The sequence below is a fragment of the Equus przewalskii genome, chromosome 5, assembly GCF_037783145.1.
Source record: "Equus przewalskii isolate Varuska chromosome 5, EquPr2, whole genome shotgun sequence".
Lineage (NCBI taxonomy): Eukaryota > Metazoa > Chordata > Mammalia > Perissodactyla > Equidae > Equus > Equus przewalskii.
Genome location: NC_091835.1, coordinates 64,473,218 through 64,490,654, shown reverse-complemented (window position 1 = coordinate 64,490,654; position 17,437 = coordinate 64,473,218). Strand labels below are relative to the sequence as shown.

Here is a 17,437-nt window from a genome sequence, read left to right as displayed (position 1 = left end):
GGGGAATCTGATCAGCTTAAAAAAAAAAAAAAAGACCTAAAAATACTATCAGGATACCCTAAACAAAACAAAAAGAAACATCCCAGCCAGGTCACCCTAGAAGGAAGCCCAGAATTGCCAAACCCCGTCCACTATCAAAGAACTTCCAGCCATCTTTTCAGATAGTTAATCTAAAACAAGAGGGAAGAGCAAGAGTTTCCAAATATTAAGGAAAGTATCTAACAGAGAAACAGCAAAGCCACTTGAAGAGAGAGAAAAGAACAGGAAGAAGAAATTTAAAAAAAACAAAGAACAGGGGCCAGCCCCATGGCATAGTGGTTAAGTTCAGCACGCTCTGCTTTGGTGGCCCAGGTTCATGGGTTCAGATCCTGGGCATGGACCTACACTACTCCTCAGCCATGCTGTGGCAGTGGCCCACATATAAAGTGGAGGTGGGCCGGCCCCATGGCCTAGTGGTTAAGTTTGTGTGCTCTGCTTCTGAAGCCCCGGTTTTCACCAGTTCAGGTCCTGGGTGTGGACCTAGCACTGCTCATCAAGCTATAATGAAGCAGCGTCCCACATATCAGAACCAGAAAGACCTACAACGAGAATTTACAACTACGTACCAGGGGACTTTGGGGAGAAGAAGAAAAAGAAGAAAAAAGACTGGCAACAGATATTAGCTAAGGTGCGAATCTTAAAAAAAAAAAAAGAGTGAAAAAAAATGTTAAGTGGAGGAACACTGGCACAGATGTTAGCTCAGGGCTAATCTTCCTCAAGCAAATAAGAAAGAGGAAGATGAGCGAGAGATGTTAGCTCAGAGCTAATCTTTCTCAGCAAAAAAAAAAAATTTAATTAAAAAAGAAAAAGACCAAAACCCCAGCATCTTCAGAGATCTGAGAAAAATACATCCATGAAGTAAGAACAAGATGTTATCAAAGAGAGAAAAAGATTCAGAAAATAAAAAAGAGCTCTTAGAAATTAAAATGATGGCAGATTAAAAGTTCAATAGAAGGCGAGAAAGATACATTTCAGGAAATGTCCAAGAAAGTTGAACAAAAAGACAAAGAGATGGAAAACACAAGGAGAGTTTCGGGGCCAATTGGGCATAGCCAGTATCCAAATAGTAACAGAGTGTTCATTATCAAAGAAAATGGAGGGGAAGTAATTGCCAAGGAAAGAAGTTTCCAGAACTGAAGGACATTGTTCCCTTTAAAGAAAGGACAGGGGTGGGGTGGGAATAAGAGGGATTCCACAGTGAAAAGGCCAACAGAGTTTCTAGTATATTAAATGCAAACAGATTTCTCTACACCAAGGTACATCATTATGGAATTTCCAGGAAGAAAGAGTTTCATACAAAGGATTTTAAGTTAGAATGGCAGGAACTTCTCAAGAGCAACTCTGGAAGATAGAGGCTCCAAAATTCTGAGAACAGACAATTTCTACCTTAGAATGATAAACTTAGTCAAGCCATCAATTAAAAGCCAGGGGAGAACAAAGGTATTGTCACACCTGCAAGTCTCAAAAAACCTCTCTTATACCCTTTCTCCATAAGAAACTGGAGCATGTGCTCCACCAAAATGAAGTAGTAAACCAACAAAGAAATAAGTCGTAAGCTCCAAAGATTGACAGCTGCAATACCAGAGAGGCACAAGGAGTCCTCAGGAGGGTGGTGAAGGCAAAACCCTAGCTGTTCGGAAACCAAAGAGCAGCCTAGACAGAGCGAAGATCAGAAAGCTCTGGTAGGAATTTCCCCCAAAAGATGACTGTAATAGATTCTCTAGGTGGTTGACTAATTAAGAGGAGATTACAACTCAAGCAGAGTCTGAGGCTGAATATTCATAAGTACATCAAAAACTAAGAGAAAAAAATCAATATCTGCTGTGTAGTCTTGAGAGGAAAGATAATCAAACTATATTACAGGGCTCTTGTGTGGAAAATATTACACAGTTATAATAAAGTAAACACTGCATATTGATCTTACCAAAATTACAATACAACTACAATTAGGAGGATGGGAAAGTTGTGTGAGAGGGGAGGGGGCAGGGAAAGACGACAGCAAGCTACTCACTTTTACATCAATAGACAACTCCTAAAACTAAAAAATAGATAAGCAACAGTACAAATATGTTCATTAAAGTTATAAAAGTAATTACTAAAAATAATCAGCTAAAGTTGAAAACACTTGCCTCTGGGGAACAGAAAATGAAAGGGGAGATGCTGTTTTTCGTAACAAATCTTATAGTATTATTTCATTTCCTAATTATGTAAACTTTATAAACTAATTATACAAAACTTTGACAAAAACTTTTTCCCTTTTTAGAAAAATGGGGGTGAGGATTCATGTCAAGCATCTCACAACACAACACATATAAACATAAGAATCCCCATTCTGATACCTAGATACAGAAGATGTAACAGTTAACAAGACAGAAAAAGTCCCTTTTTGGGGAACTTATATTCCATAATAAAAACTAAAAGTAAATACTTTTTAAAGAACTGCCTCTGCTTAGTGACAAGAAGGAAGTACATAGGTTGCTATGATAGAGAATAAGAGAGGGAAGTATTTTGGGCAGTGTGGTCACAGGAGGCTCCCTGAGGGGGGATGTTTAAGTTGAGAAGTAAAGGATGAAAAGCATTTGGCCATGCAGGGCTAAAGAAAGAACATTCAAGGAAGGGGAAAAGCAAGCCAATGGTTCTGAAGCAGAAAATATCTTGGTGTGCTCAAGGATGTGATGGAAAGAGGTCAGTGTGACTGGAGGGGAGTGGAGAAATGAGGTTGATGAGGAGGTAGGCACCGTATTACACCGTGCGTGGACTGTAAGCAGTGTGTGGCATCACAGAATGACAGAGCACTCTGCTGTGACCAGAGCAGAAACAACAGACCAGGTATCAGATACTGTTGAGGTCCAGGTAACAAAGCTGGCCCAAGAGAGTAGTAGTGGAGACAGAGAAGACAAATTCAAAATATATTTTGAAGGTAGAACTAAATTACTGGGGGAAGGGGGGGGCATCAATAAAGGAGAAACCAAGGATGACACCCAGATTTCCAACTTTGGAAACGGGGAGGATGGTGGTACCATTTACTGAGATGGCAAAGACTGGATGTGGAAAGGCAGGTTTGGGTAGACGGGATATAGAAGTGAATCAAGAGTTCCTCCTTAGGCATGAGACGTCCAAAGAGACATCAAGGAGGCAGTAGGATGTAGGGTCTACGGCTCAGGAGAGGCTAGTGTTGAACAAATACACTGGAGAGTCATCAGCTCAATGATGCTATTTAAAGCCCTGGGAATAGATAAGTGCGTAGAGCGAGAAGAGAGCCTAAGTCACACCCTGAAGAATTCTCAACATTCAGAGGTCCCAAAAAGAAGGAAATGCCAGCAAAGGACCAAGGAATGGCTAGTAGGGAAGGGGGAAGCCAAGTTAAGAGGAATTTCAAGAACGGAATGGAGGGGCCACCCAGTGGCACAGCAGTTGGGTTTGTACATTCTGCTTCTGTGGCCCGGGGGTCACCGGTTTGGATCCCAGGTGTGGACCTATGTACCGCTTGGCAAGCCATGCTGTGGCAGGCCTCCCACATATTAAGTAGAGGAAGATGGGCACGGATGTTAGCTCAGAGCTAATCTTCCTAAAAAAAAAAAAAAAAAAAAGAACAGAATGGACAACTGTGCTTAAACCTACTCAGAGATCTAGTTAAGACAGGATAGGAATGTCATCTATTGGAAGCAGCAACACACAGATTTTGAATGACCCTGATACATTTCACAAGAATGATGGAAAAGATGCCAGATTGTAACAGGGTGAAGAGGAAATGAGTAATGAAGAGCTTATAGCACATCTAAGTAACATTTCAGAAATTCTGCCTTAAAAGGGGACATAAAAATGAGGTGAGATGGAGAGGGATGTTAGGGTCTAGAAAGGTGTTTGGTTCTTTAATTTTTGTTGTTGTTTGTTTGGGTTTTTGTTGTTTTTTCGGTTTTTTTTTGAGGAAGATTAGCCCTGAGCTAACTGCTGCCAATCCTCCTCTTTTTACTGAGGAAGACTGGCCCTGAGCTAACATCCATGCCCAGCTTCCTCTACTTTATACGTGGGACACCTACCACAGCATGGCTTTTGCCAAGCAATGCCATGTCCACACCCGGGATCTGAACTGGTGAACCCCAGGCCGCCGAGAAGCAGAACGTGTGAACTTAACCGCTGCACCACCCGGCTAGCCCCTGGTTCTTTCATTTTTAATATGAGTACCAGAGCATAAATTCACTTATTCCTTCGGTAGTTCAAAAAATATTTATTGAGCACCAGAGCAATGTCTTTAGTGAGCTTATGATCTACCAAGGCACAGAGGCAATAAACAAAAACACACAATTTCAGGTGGAAACAAATGCTTTGAAGTCAAATAAAGCAGGTCAAGGGGATAGAGAGTAACAGTGATATTTTTGATAGGTGAGTCAGAGATGCCAGATCCGAGGGGGTGGCATTTGAGGGAGAACTGGATGACGTCAGGAGCAAGGATCCTAGACAGGAAGGGATTGGGAGGTGAAAGGAGATGAGAGCAGGCTGAGAATAGTGTTCCAGGCAGGAGGGCGGTGAGTCAGGGGACAGTGAGAGGCCGGTGTGGCTGGAGCACCTTGAGAGACAGGCCGAGCGGGAAGAAGGAAGAGACGGGGACAGAGAGGCAGAAGGGGCCTACAGTACAACGTGGCTAAGAGTCTGGACTTTATACTGTTTGTAGAGAAACCACTGCAGGCAGTATAAAATTATCAAGCAGAAGAATGACTGTGACTATTGTGTGAACTCAGCCCTGAGGTACATGAGTGGAGGGAGGAAGATGGCTTAGGAAGCGACTGTAGAAGTCCCAGCCAGACGTGGTGGCGCCTGGGCTCGGATTTAGGTGTGGGGGTGGGCAGTCAGGAGCACTTGGATTTGGCATAGATGCTAATGAACGGAATATGAGCAGCGAGAGAAAGGCAAGAATCAAGGAGGACTTCAGGTTTTTGGCTTGGGCAACTGGCTGGAGTCACTGCTGAGATGAGGAACAAGGGAAGAAGTCTAGGTTTAGAAAACAAATCAAGAAGTGGGTTTTGGACGTGCTACATTTGAGACGTCTATTAGATAACCAAGTGGAGAAGTAAACAGGGAACTGAGAAGCAAGGGAGAGATAGGGACTGGAGATAAGTATGTAGAGGTCACCAACACATAGAGGGTATTTAAGGCTCTGGAAATGAATGAGATGACCTAAGGAGTGAGTTGAGATGGGGAAGAGGTCAGAGAACAAAGCTCTCGGCACTCCGAAGTTTAGAAGGCCAGGAAGAGGAAGAGAAGGATCCAGCAGGGGAGCCTGAGGAAAAACCAAGTGAGTTGTGAGCAGAATCAAGATGGAGGAGCGTCACAGAAGGCAAGTAAAGAAAGAATTTCAGGAAGGAGGGAGTGGTCAACTGTGCCCAGTGCTGCTGAGATAAGCATCAGCTCCAGGACAAAGTGCCAAGGGCCTCCGTGACTCCTGATGAATGAACAATGCTCTGAGATAACATTCCTTACCCATAAGTGTACTGGACTACTTCGTTTTTCATCTAGAACACCAACACTCTGTTGCCATGAATGCCTCAGCACATGGCAAGCCCTCCCTCAGGATTCTCCCAGGAAGCAACCCAGGAGATCCCTGTGCCTGTGAAACAGGAACAGCTCTAACAGGTACGCTTAAAAACTGGGGAAGCAGACCACTGCTCACAGAAAAGAGCATCAGACAGGTTACGCCAAGACACAACGAGTCTATAGGTTTCTACATTTTTCCAACTCACAGCCTGTGAGAGGAAAATGGATGAAATCCTTCCTCCCATCTTAGACATCACTGAAACTGCAGAACAGCTGCAGTTTCTGCAACTTCAGACTATTTACCATTTCTAATCCCTTTTTCTCCCACTCTTCTTTGTTCATATTGCAGCATCTGACTTTTTTTTAATCGAGTTTATTGTGGTTTAACAGTAAAAATTTACCCTTGTTAAGTCTGATGCGTTCTGACAAATGTATACAATCATGTAACCTCGACCACAATGAAGATACAGGCTATTCCATCACCCTAAAAAGTGGCCTCTTGCCCCTCTGCAGTCAGTCTCCTCCGCTCACTTCCAGTCTTTGGCAAGCAATGATCTGATTTTTGTCTCTACAGTTTTGCCTTTTCAGGATGTCATATAAACAACACCAAATAGTATGCAGCCTTTTGTGTCTGGCTTCTTTCTTTTAGCACAATGCTTTTTAGATTTATCTATGTTGTTGCCTGAATCAGTAATTTGTTCCTTTTTGCTGCTGAATAGTATTCCGTTGAATGAATGATGAATGTAGCACAGTTTATCCACTCACCAGTTGGTGGACATTCAAGTTGTTTCCAGGTTTTAGCTATTATGAACGAACTTCTATGAACTTTTGCTAAAAGGTCTTAGTGGACACTTTCGTTTCTTTTGGGTCAGTATCTAGGAGTGGGATCCCTGGGCTGTGTACCATCTAGCTTTTGTCCACTAAGAATAGCTAAACCTTTATGGAGCATGAACTTTGCATCACATGATGTTCTAAGCTCTTTATACGCCTTATGTTATTTAATTCTTAAAACAAACAACAATCGAGTTATTGTTGTTCTCATCTTACTGATGAGGAAACTAAGGCACAAAGAGGTCAGGTGATTTGCCTGAGATCACACAGCTAGTGGCTAATAGAGTCAGGATTCTTAAACCCAGGAATCGCATGGCAAGGCACAAATGATCAACCACTTTGCTCTGTTCCCCACTCCAAGTCAAACGCGTGATGTCTGAGAGACATATCACAAAATTCTACCTGACCCTATGTCTTTTGACCAAAAATGGCCATTGCTCACTGTTCCTTTCCTCCCTTGTAAATCATGACAATGAATACACTGGAATCCTCTGAGGGTCACTGCAATAACAACGTGTCATTCTAAAGTCAGAACTTCAGACCATCATGAGAAAATGCTTTTAAGGGTGTCACAGAAGTTTATAAATGTTAACTGTTGGTGTTAAATAACAACTCTAAGGGAAGTTAAAGTCAGTCCGCTTCTACAACTGTGGCAAATACTCAGTTAATAACAAGTCTCTTCTGGAGACTTCTCCAACCTCATGACATACGACACCATGTTTGGGTGGAAAAATACAAGGACTTTGGAATCAGACAGACCTGGATTCAAATTCTGGATCTGCGCCCTAGCGGACAGATGCATATAACCTCGTCACATGTAAAAATTGGTGTGAATAAGTCCTAATTTGCAAGGAGGTCGTAAAGATTCGACAGTATATCAGACTTAAAACACTGAACACTGTGTCTTACGTAATAAACCCTTCCTTTCTCTCCTCCTCCTTTTCTGGAATGTACTGCTGAGCCTCTGAAATTAGTGTAATAGAAGTTGGTTACTTAGCAAAAACTTATTGGTTTGTTAATTTTTCATCCAAATAGCAGCAAAGGAGAGAATGGGCAGGCAGTTCTTTTTTCTTTTTTAAAGATTTTATTTTTTCCCTTTTTCTCCCCAAAGCCCCCCAGTACATAGTTGTATATTCTTCGTTGTGGGTTCTTCTAGTTGTGGCATGTGGGACGCTGCCTCAGCGTGGTTTGATGAGCAGTGCCATGTCCGCGCCCAGGATTTGAACCAACCAAACACTGGGCTGCCTGCAGCGGAGCGTGCGAACGTAACCACTTGGCCACGGGGCAAGCCCCAGACAGGCGGTTCTTTAAAATTTCATATTTTATCTTAAAAAAAAAGTCATGCAAACATTGTACTTTATATTTCACAATATAATTCAAAAATATTTTAATATAAAAATGTTTTACATCTACCTCCAGCTAAATGACTTACCTTTCTCTGAAATTTTTAAGAATATTTGTTCTATGGGGCTGGCCCGGTGGCACAGCAGTTAAGTGCACACGTTCCGCTTCTCAGCGGCCTGGGGTTCGCCAGTTCAGATCCCGGGTGCGAACATGGCACCATCTGGCACGCCATGCTGTGGTAGGCGTCCCACGTATAAAGTAAAGGAAAATGGGCATGGATGTTAGCTCAGGGCCAGGCTTCCTCAGCAAAAAGAGGAGGATTGGCGGCAGATGTTAGCTCAGGGCTAATCTTCCTCAAAAAAAAGAAAAAAAAAAAAAGGAATTATTTGTTCTAGGAAGATTTCCCCTGATATACAGTGGCTTCCCTTACACGCTGCCACATCGCCACTTTCCCAATCACACAGCATGAAACTATGAAGTCCTATTAAGACTTGAAAACGATTTCATACACTCTGGTCTTTCTTCTCTCCTTTCTGCAACATCCTAAAACCATCTTAACATCTACCCTACAACTCAGCTGAGTTTGCAGTCTTGGCTCTAAAAGCTTTAACCCTGAATTCTCCAAACAAAAAAAACAGCTACTTTCTGTCCCCCTTCTGTGGAGCCCCCTCACCATGTGTAAGCTAGAGACACTGGCTGCAACCTGCTCTCTGAGACAAATCTCTGTTATAGCGACGAGAGTAAACACAAATATTGCGAATCTGGAAATATTTTTCAAATAAAAACAGGACACCGGCCAAGCATGACCTTAAGTAAACTGAGATGACAGAAGATGGATAGTGTTTTTTTTTTAATCAATTGAAAAGATTTTAACGTATTAATCCAGAGAGGCTGAAGGATTTAATTCAGCTGTGCTCACGGAATGTGGCTGCTCAGTTATATATGCAGTACAATAAAGGAAATAATTTAATCCTTAAAACATATTTCCATAAAATAGCATTATTTTCTTCAGCCAACTTTTTGCCTGAGGGTAATGCCACATGCTCCCTTTCACTTATACCACATGCACGTTTCCTTTTTTTAAAGATTTTATTTTTTTTCCTTTTTCTCCCCAAAGCCCCCCAGTACATAGTTGTATATTCTTCGTTGTGGGTCCTTCTAGTTGTGGCATGTGGGACACTGTCTCAGCGTGGTCTGATGAGCAGTGCCATGTCCGTGCCCAGGATTCGAACCAACGAAACACTGGGCCGCCTGCAGTGGAGCGTGCGAACTTAACCACTCAGCCATGGGGCCAGCCCCAATGTCACGTGCACTTCTAAGTATGATATTCAAAAATCCCTGGATGTTGGAAACACCTTGAGCAACACAGAAGGTCACTGAAATCATGTTCCATTGTTTGGTCATCAAAATTTCCTGAAAAACATTTTTCTTTCTTTTTTTTGCCAAAAAAAATCTCTCTCCTGGAAGGCAGGGGTGGGAAGTCCTTGTATGGGACCTTGACCCAAAGTACAGGGGGCTGCAGACAGGTAAGAAGGAACTTTTGCTTTCAGAAGCTATTTTCAGAAGCTGGCATATAGAAATAGATTATTTTTAGCAAGCCCTGTGGACTATTTGATAAATAAAAAATTAGGGAACTTCAACAAATGTTTTGTGGGACTCTACTACATGCCAGCAAGTTGTAGACAGGATAAAGGAGCTATGGGACCTCTCCTCCTGGAGTTGACAGCCCAGGGGAAGGGTAAGTAAAGTTTTAAACACAAAGGAAGGGCATCTTACCCTGACTGGATGGAAGGAGAGCGTGAGGAGTCAGAAAAGGCCTCTTGGAGGCAGGATCATCACCTGAGGGATGAGGAGGCATCAATAAATACAACAGATAAATATACGGGGGTGGTGCTAGGCAGCAAAGAGACGAGTTGGAGGCATCAGACCTGAATCCCAGACCTGCTGCTGCAACAACTAGGATCTGACTGTGAGCGAGCCATTTGACCTCTCTAGTTCTCATTTTTCCTTATCTATGACACAGGGTGGCTAGATTACGTCAGTTGACCTTAACCCTTGCTGTGCATCAGAATCATCTGGGAGCTTTCTAAAAATACTGGGTCCCTCCTCTAGAAATAGGGTTTCAACCGGTGGGGCATCGGTGTTTCTTGCAAAAGCTCTCCAGGCAATGCTAGTCTGCAGCCAAGGCTGAGAACCCCTGGAGGAGATGCTCTCTCAGGTCTGTGGTTCTCAACCCTGAGTGCACAATATCATCCCTGCGAGGGAGCTTTTTTAAAAACCCCAGGGCAGGCTGCATTCCAGACAATTAAACCAGAATCTCTGGGGTGGGACCCAGGCATCAGTATTTTTTAAAGTTCCCAGGCTGATTCCAAGGTCTAGCCAAGGTTGAGAACCACTGTTATAGGCCCTCTTAATACTTCAGTTTCCTATACCAAGCCAATGGGAAAAGGAAGGAAAGAGAAACTCTAAGTTTCTCCCTCTCTCTCTCCCTCACGTCAAATTAAAAAGAGAACAGAATGCCAAAGGCCACCGATGAATTTTAAATGGGGTTGTACCACACTGTAGGGTTGATTTGGGGCATATGCACAACTCATGTTGATGCATGAGAGGTAGAAAATGCCCATTCCAAAATGCTCTCAGTTCTAAAATTAAAATTCAATAGAATATGTCTATAAAATAACTCCATGGTGTGTTCTCTGCAATACTTGGTTAGAATTTGATGTGCATGGTTGACTGTAATATGAACATTACATTCCCTACCACCAAGGTTACTTAAATCCACTTATTAGGCAATGGAGAACTAAACAAACAGTAATTAGAAACACTCCAGACTACCTCTTAAAGCTGTTCCTAAATTATATTTTTCCTGCACCAAAGCCCATACACACAGCATGTCCACAAGCATCACGAAACCAAAGCCTCAGAAATATTCGCATTAATAAGAAAGTAAGTTACCTCTGGGCCTTCACACTGGATTCTGCGGGGACGTAAAGGCTGCCTTAGAAGAGGACTGTTCATTACTGTTATTTCTCACATCTGGGTAAATAAAGCACTGCCCACATGTGGTTAGAAATCCCAGGAGAAAATGAACTCTCCGGGGGTCTGGAAATGAAGAACACCTCTGATAGACCGCCTCATTTCCTGAAATGAGTCAGAAATGCAAGTAATTCTTCAGAAAAGAACATCTGTACCGTGGCACAGCTTATAAAATAATGCCAGATGATACCTGTGGCGAAGAGGCTGGGCCTGGGGAAGGAGGGAGGCCCGAAGGACAGGATGGGGCCTCTGCACTGCGCTTCATCTCAGAGCTGCATCTTAGCTCAGAGGGTCTGCAAATCCAATGAGTAGCGGGCACCCGGGTCTTGGCGGTAAATCTTGATTAGTCAGACTGCTCACATTCCATTAGAAAGCTGGCCCCTCTCCAAAGAGAAGCAGCAGCCAGAAAGGATTCATGTGCCGTCGTGGGCATGGAAACAGCAAATCTTACAAGAAAAACTGTTTTACTTAACTAAAAATAGTCGATGCCTGCTAATGATTCGGAGGGCCTTTCTTCCCGAGGATGGACTGCTGCACAGAGATGACCTGAGGCCGCCAAGGGAAGCCCCTCCTTGCACATCAGGCAGGAAGGAGAGGCACTGGCAGATGGTCAGGTACCGGAGGCTAAGAAAGACTGAAACACCTTTCACAACAACTCTAAAGAGGACCAATAAACAGGAAGGTGAAAAGCAGAGGCTGTCTTCACCAAAATTGGGGGCTACTTATTTTTGTTAGGGGGGTTGTCACTATTCTTTCCATCATGAGTATTAAAAGGAATGCAACTCCATTGAAGGGAAGGGGAGGAGGGGACCCCGAAACAACCTAAATGCCCACTAACTGGCGACTAGTTAAATTAAAATCTGGTACACACACACAATGGAATACTACGTAGCCATTTAAAAGAAGGCCAATACGGAGCACAAGCCGATACAGAAAGATCTGTATTCTATAATAAGACATGAAGACATGAAACAAATGCACCTGGTCTCTGTATGGTAAACATTGTGTAAATGTACTGAAAGAAGTTGCCTTCCTGTAGGAGTAGAGGGTTAGCAGAGCATTATTTTTCCTTTTACATCCTTCAATACAGTACGAACTATCTTTTCATGTACTTATACCCTCCCCTTTTCAATAATAGGCATTAAATAGGTGAATGGCTATTTTGGGGTTCTTCTTTATATTGGTCTTTCTGTTCACAATTTAAAACAAATGAATGTTATTTTAAACAGATGTTATAGGCTGAATTGAGTCTCCTAAAAATAATATATTGAAGCCCTAACTCCCAATACCTCAGAATGTGACTATGTTTGGAAACGGGGCCTTTAAAGAGGCGATGAAGTTAAAATGAGGTCTTTGGAATGGGCCCGAATCTGATCTGACTGGTGTCCTTATAAAAAGAGGAAATACGGACATGCAAAGAGACGCCAGGGATGCACACACACAAAACAGACCATGCGAGGACACAGAGAAAGTGGCATCTGCAAGCCAGGAAGAGAGGCCTCCGAAGAAACCAAAGGTGCGAACACCTTGACCTTCGATTTCCAGCCTCCAGAATCCTGAGAAAATAAATTCCTGTTGCTTAAGCCACCCAGTCGGCAGGTGTTTTGTTCCAGCAGGCCTTGCAAACTAATACCACATATAAATAAATACACAGATGCAATTCAACTAACAACACAGACAGGCACAGAAAAAGTCTTCAATGGGTCCAAACCCCATCATGTCCGTTGTAATACAGATGGCTTCATGCGACATGTGAAGAAACTGGGGCTCATGGTGCTTCTGACTAAGTCAGGATCACCCCATTAAGTGACTTGAGCCAAGACTAGAATATGTTTCCTACCTCCTGATTCAGGACTCCTTCTGCTCATACCACTTATCTTTTATGGTAATTTAAAGAAATCCCACAACTGGAAGGACTAGAGCCCAAGATATTTTATTTATTAGTGTCTTTCTAAGGCTTGGCTTATATTCAAAAGGCTTTCTCCCTGTGCTGATAACTAATGAAGATGAAGGTGTCACAGTAATATTAATTCAATCCAAAAAAAAAAGACTTGGCACCAGGGTTTTAAAAAATCCACGAAAACAAACCATATTTGTGTGCCAACCTAATTTTTTATACTTTAATACACGTGGTCTCAGACCACAATGGAATATATTAAAAGTATGGTAGTCCAAGGCTAAAGCTTATTTATGAAAATTTTATAGATTTTTACAAATTAATCAATACTCTCTTTAAAAATTAGAGTTTAGAGTTCAGAGATATAGTAAAACCACAGACTTTGCCTCTCGAGTCTATAACCTAGAAGTGGGTTAAGACCCAGGCACGTGAAAAGAAGATCAAAACTTGAAGATAAATACTTGGTACAGTCAGTCCAGGCTGCATTCAGAGGACGGGGGAATCACTTTTGCCTTGACTGGATGGAGAAAGTTTCACCAAGCACAAGAGCTCTAAACCAATCTGGGACTAGATACACAAAGGTTAAGGAGAAGTGATTTATGTCCAGGTCAGTCTTGCCACTGAGTACAAAGTTATGAAGGCAAGAACTATCTACCTAAAATCCTAACACAGTGCCTGCAAATTGTAGGCATTTGCCAATGTCGGAGCAGGGGAAACAGGTGGAGAGGACACAGCACGTTCACCTTAGGGTAGGTCTGAGGTGCAGGTTCTTGTAAGGAGGTTGTGGGCTATCAGGTTAAAGAAGTTGGGCCAACCTGCACCTATACTGAACTTTGGGCTTTATCCCTATGCAGTGTGGAGTCTTTGAAGGCGTTTCTGAAGGAGAATGTTATAAACCACAGGGATGGGACCAGCAGTGATGTGCAGAATGGACTAGAGCTGGTAGGGAAATGACAAGAAATCAATCAATCAAGAGGCATCGGGAGGTCAATCAGGTGATCAGTTGGGAAAGGTCTCAGCTTCTAAATCTGTAAAATGGGCATCATACTGCCTATCTTCATGGGGATCTTATGAATACTAAATGGGATTTAATACATGGCCTGATAGTAAGCACTTAAGAAATATAATAGCTATCATCATTATCATTATTATTATTTCACACTGAAAGATACAGAAGAAAATGAGTACAAGAACAAGGGAGAGGTATAGAGCCAGGGTATGTCTCCTTGGGCTCTCCTCAAGCCCCTTAACAGAGAATGGGAATGGCTATCCATCTTCTGAGGAAGTGAAGTGCGCTGTATTTATTCCTTAGTGCTATGGAACTTAATACTGATTCAGTAGACCCAACACAGGAGGAACAGATGTCTCAAGTCATCTTTAAAATCAAGACACCCCAAAATGAATTTTTAAGTTGCTTTTGTATAAAAGTAACTCTTCAGGCTAACGCCAATCAGTTTTGAAACACTACATTAATGGACTCAGCTATAAACCCAGGAAGACCATTTTCATCATGAAAATGCCAATGCTTTTTTAATTAAGGATGGAATTGCCAACACAAAAGACTTAAGATAAATGAGGAGTCATTCCTCTCTCTCATAAATGAAAGGACCTGGTAACTCTGTGAATTATTTTGAGATACTGATGACCAGAAATTGTTTGGAATCTAAGCCACAGGATTTTCTAACTGCATCATAATTACTTCACGTTGGGGCTGACAGCCTCAGACCAAATCTGGTGCTCTGCCTTTTTAAGTTGCTTTTTCTAATTATTATCGGGGGACCCATGGTCCCACACTTAAAGTCCTTACGTAGAAATGAAGCTCTCCTGAAAATAAATTTGGCCTTAGAAGCAAGAGTTACTACACATAAAGTATACACACATTTACACAAATATATACATGTGTACTCACGGTAAAGCTTTACCAACTAACCCTTATTTTCTATCAGCCATCATGAAATTAACACAGCAGAGATCTGTGCTGATTCCTATTAATTCCTATTCTCAACATGAATGACCTATTTAAAAATTGTTTACTCTGTGGTCCAAGACAAGGTTCCCACATTTACCACATCACAGGAGCGTGTATTACTTCTTAAAATTAACAAAAAGCAAAATCCAACAAAACTACCGAAAGGGACTAACACAAAGGGAGCAGAGGGGGCAAAATAAGACAACTGGTAACATTTGCCAGAGTCAACAGAAACTTTCCAATCAACAATGAGGCCAAGATGGAGAGACAGTCAGCAGTCAAATTAGTAGGCTAAGGACCAGCACAGAAGAAAGCTTGCAAACACACCAGCACGCAAAATCACCCCCATGATGACTGTCGATAGACATCAGCCAGCATGTATATGAATTTAACGCTGAAAATGCATAACATCTTTGAAGGAAACAGCAGAGAACAAAATCAGGAATTAAAAAGTGGGAAGAAGAAAACAATTCCTGTGAGAAGAACAAAGGCTAAGACGACTTGGGGCGGACAATGGGATGAGCGCCAGATAAACGAAGAGACACGAGCTTTCAGTCCTCTTCTACATCTCCCCAACTGCCTTCCTTCAGAACGCTGCTTGACTTTTCGAAGCCTCAGAATCTTCCTCTGTAGTCAGAACAGGGAAGAGTATATGATACCCAAAGGTCTCTCCCAGCTCTGATAATAGACGAGGAGTTTCTGTTAAGATGATAAACAGATACTGTTTTTTTTTATAGGCTACTTTTATTTCACAACGGACTTCAAGTTCACGAGTCTGGAATTTCACAGAAGGGAGCCAAGCAAGCTCTGTCAGCACGCACATGGAGCACAGCCCTAAAGCATGAGTCAGACCAAGGCCTCTGAAATGAGTACAAAGAGCTGGACAGTTCGCATGTTAGCTGTGACATAACGTCAACCTCAGCCACGATCCCCTTGCCTCTGCCCTCCCTAACTCTTCCCAGTTGGATACACTGAGGTCTCAGCCCCAACTCTTCACACAATCCTGCCAAAGGCAAGTTAGATGCACGTTTATAAAAAGTTAGTAATAGGCAATGGAAATGTCTGGTGGCAGCTCCTAACCTTGAGAGCAGCACAGTGAGTAATAATAACCAGCGTTCTAAAAGAACTCCTCTTACTGCCCTGTTACAATGAGTCGTCCAACAGTTCCACTTTTTAAAATCTTCATAAAATAATCTGAAATGTGAATATTTATAGCAACAAATATCTCAATATTATTTAGAACAGCCCAAAATATCTGATACACACTAGATCTGCAATAATCAAGGAATGATTATGTAAATTACACCTCAAGTTCAGTTCTCCTATATGCTCCCATGGCCCCTGTGCTTACCACCCTCTACAGGACTCAAACTGCCCGCTTATGGCCGTTTCCTCCACCAGATTTAAGGTCCTGGAGGGCAAAAAGCACGTTTTCTTCACTACCTTAGCCATCAAGTCCATCTCAGAGTAAGCACAAAATAAGCATCTGTTGAATGTTTGCTAGAAAACACTTTCAAGTAAATTCTATATGGTAGAATACTATTTAGCCATTAAATGTGGTTTGAGAAGTATTTTAAAGTAGAGGGAATACTGTTGATGAGAAAGGTCTGGAGGTAGATAGGGATGATGGTTGTACCACATGGTGAATGTACTTAAAGCCACTCAATTGTACACCTGAAAATGGGTAAAATGGTAAATTACATTATGCATATTTTATGACAATGTAAAAAAATCAAATAAATATTAGAGAATGCTTATTAGGCAAGTTAAGTGAAAAGGCAGGAGGCTGTATGTCTAAACCATACAAAATTACATGTGCATTTTTAAAAGGCTAGAAAGAAGCACACTAAGGTATTTGTGTTTGGTTTATCTTTGGGCAGTAGCATGATAGGTGATTTTTGTTTTATTTGCCATTTTCAGTGTTTTCCAAAATTTCTACAACAGCCCAGTATAACGGTTACCATCAGAAAAAGACAGCCCAGCAGCTATCAGGGACAGGAAGGTCTGGTTCCAGCAAGTTTAACCTAGATGGGAATCACTCACCTTGCTCTGATCCTCGGTGTACTTGTACACTGCACACCACCAGTGCTGGCCTTCACTGTGAAGACAGCCCAAAGGCATGCCATTTGAGTCAAAATTTTATCAGTACTATACTGAAAAGTATTTTTCTTCTTTTTTCTTTTGTTATGCCAGAGAGCACACATTACAGATTTGCTGCTCCAAAAATATGCTTTGTCCAGCCTAAGAAGCTGCAATAGATGGTTGTTTTGTACATGCAATGCCAAACTGCATCAAACACACAGCTGTTGGCAGAGATGAAGGCTTTCAGGACCCGTGATGGGCCAGTCAGGAAGGCTTCAGAGAGAATGAGGCATCCAGACGGCCTCAGTAAATGTTAGAGTCATCATATTTACGGATAAATTGGAAGAAAGGCCTTTGGAGTCACACAGACTCAGGACTGAAGTAACATATAACATAGACCTAGGACTGTCACCTATGCTTGTCCTCGAGTGCCCCTGGCCTCAATTTCCCCACAAATAAGTGGACATAATAATACCTACCCTGTGGGTATTAAATGGGATGTCTGCAAATCAGAGATGTAGGAAAACCCAGAGCCTGCTGTCAGATGCTCAATCAATATCACTAGTTTCCTTCCCTCTCCATCTGTACACCAAGTGTGGCTAATCTGAGAAAGCACCGGGGTAAATGATTTGAATGTTAAAAATGGCCAACTACCTATAACTAATAAAACTAATATGATAGAAGTATAGGAAGATATTTGCAACAAT

At 42.1% G+C, this 17,437-nt stretch overlaps 1 protein-coding gene across 8 annotated transcripts in view; it reads right to left on the bottom strand.

Moving 5' to 3' along the window:
* ANO6 (anoctamin 6) overlaps positions 1–17,437 on the bottom strand; it is a 187,899-nt gene that overhangs the window by 136,403 nt on the left and 34,059 nt on the right. For 2 of the 8 annotated variants that reach the window (XM_070621107.1, XM_070621113.1), the window contains exon 2: positions 9,523–9,585. The exons of 5 other annotated variants lie outside the window; for them this stretch is intronic. In XM_070621107.1, the coding sequence (XP_070477208.1) occupies positions 9,523–9,585 (63 nt within the window). Of the gene's footprint in view, positions 1–9,522; positions 9,586–10,701; positions 10,888–17,437 lie in introns of all 8 variants that reach the window. One more of the 8 variants, XM_070621112.1, reaches the window with a different exon arrangement.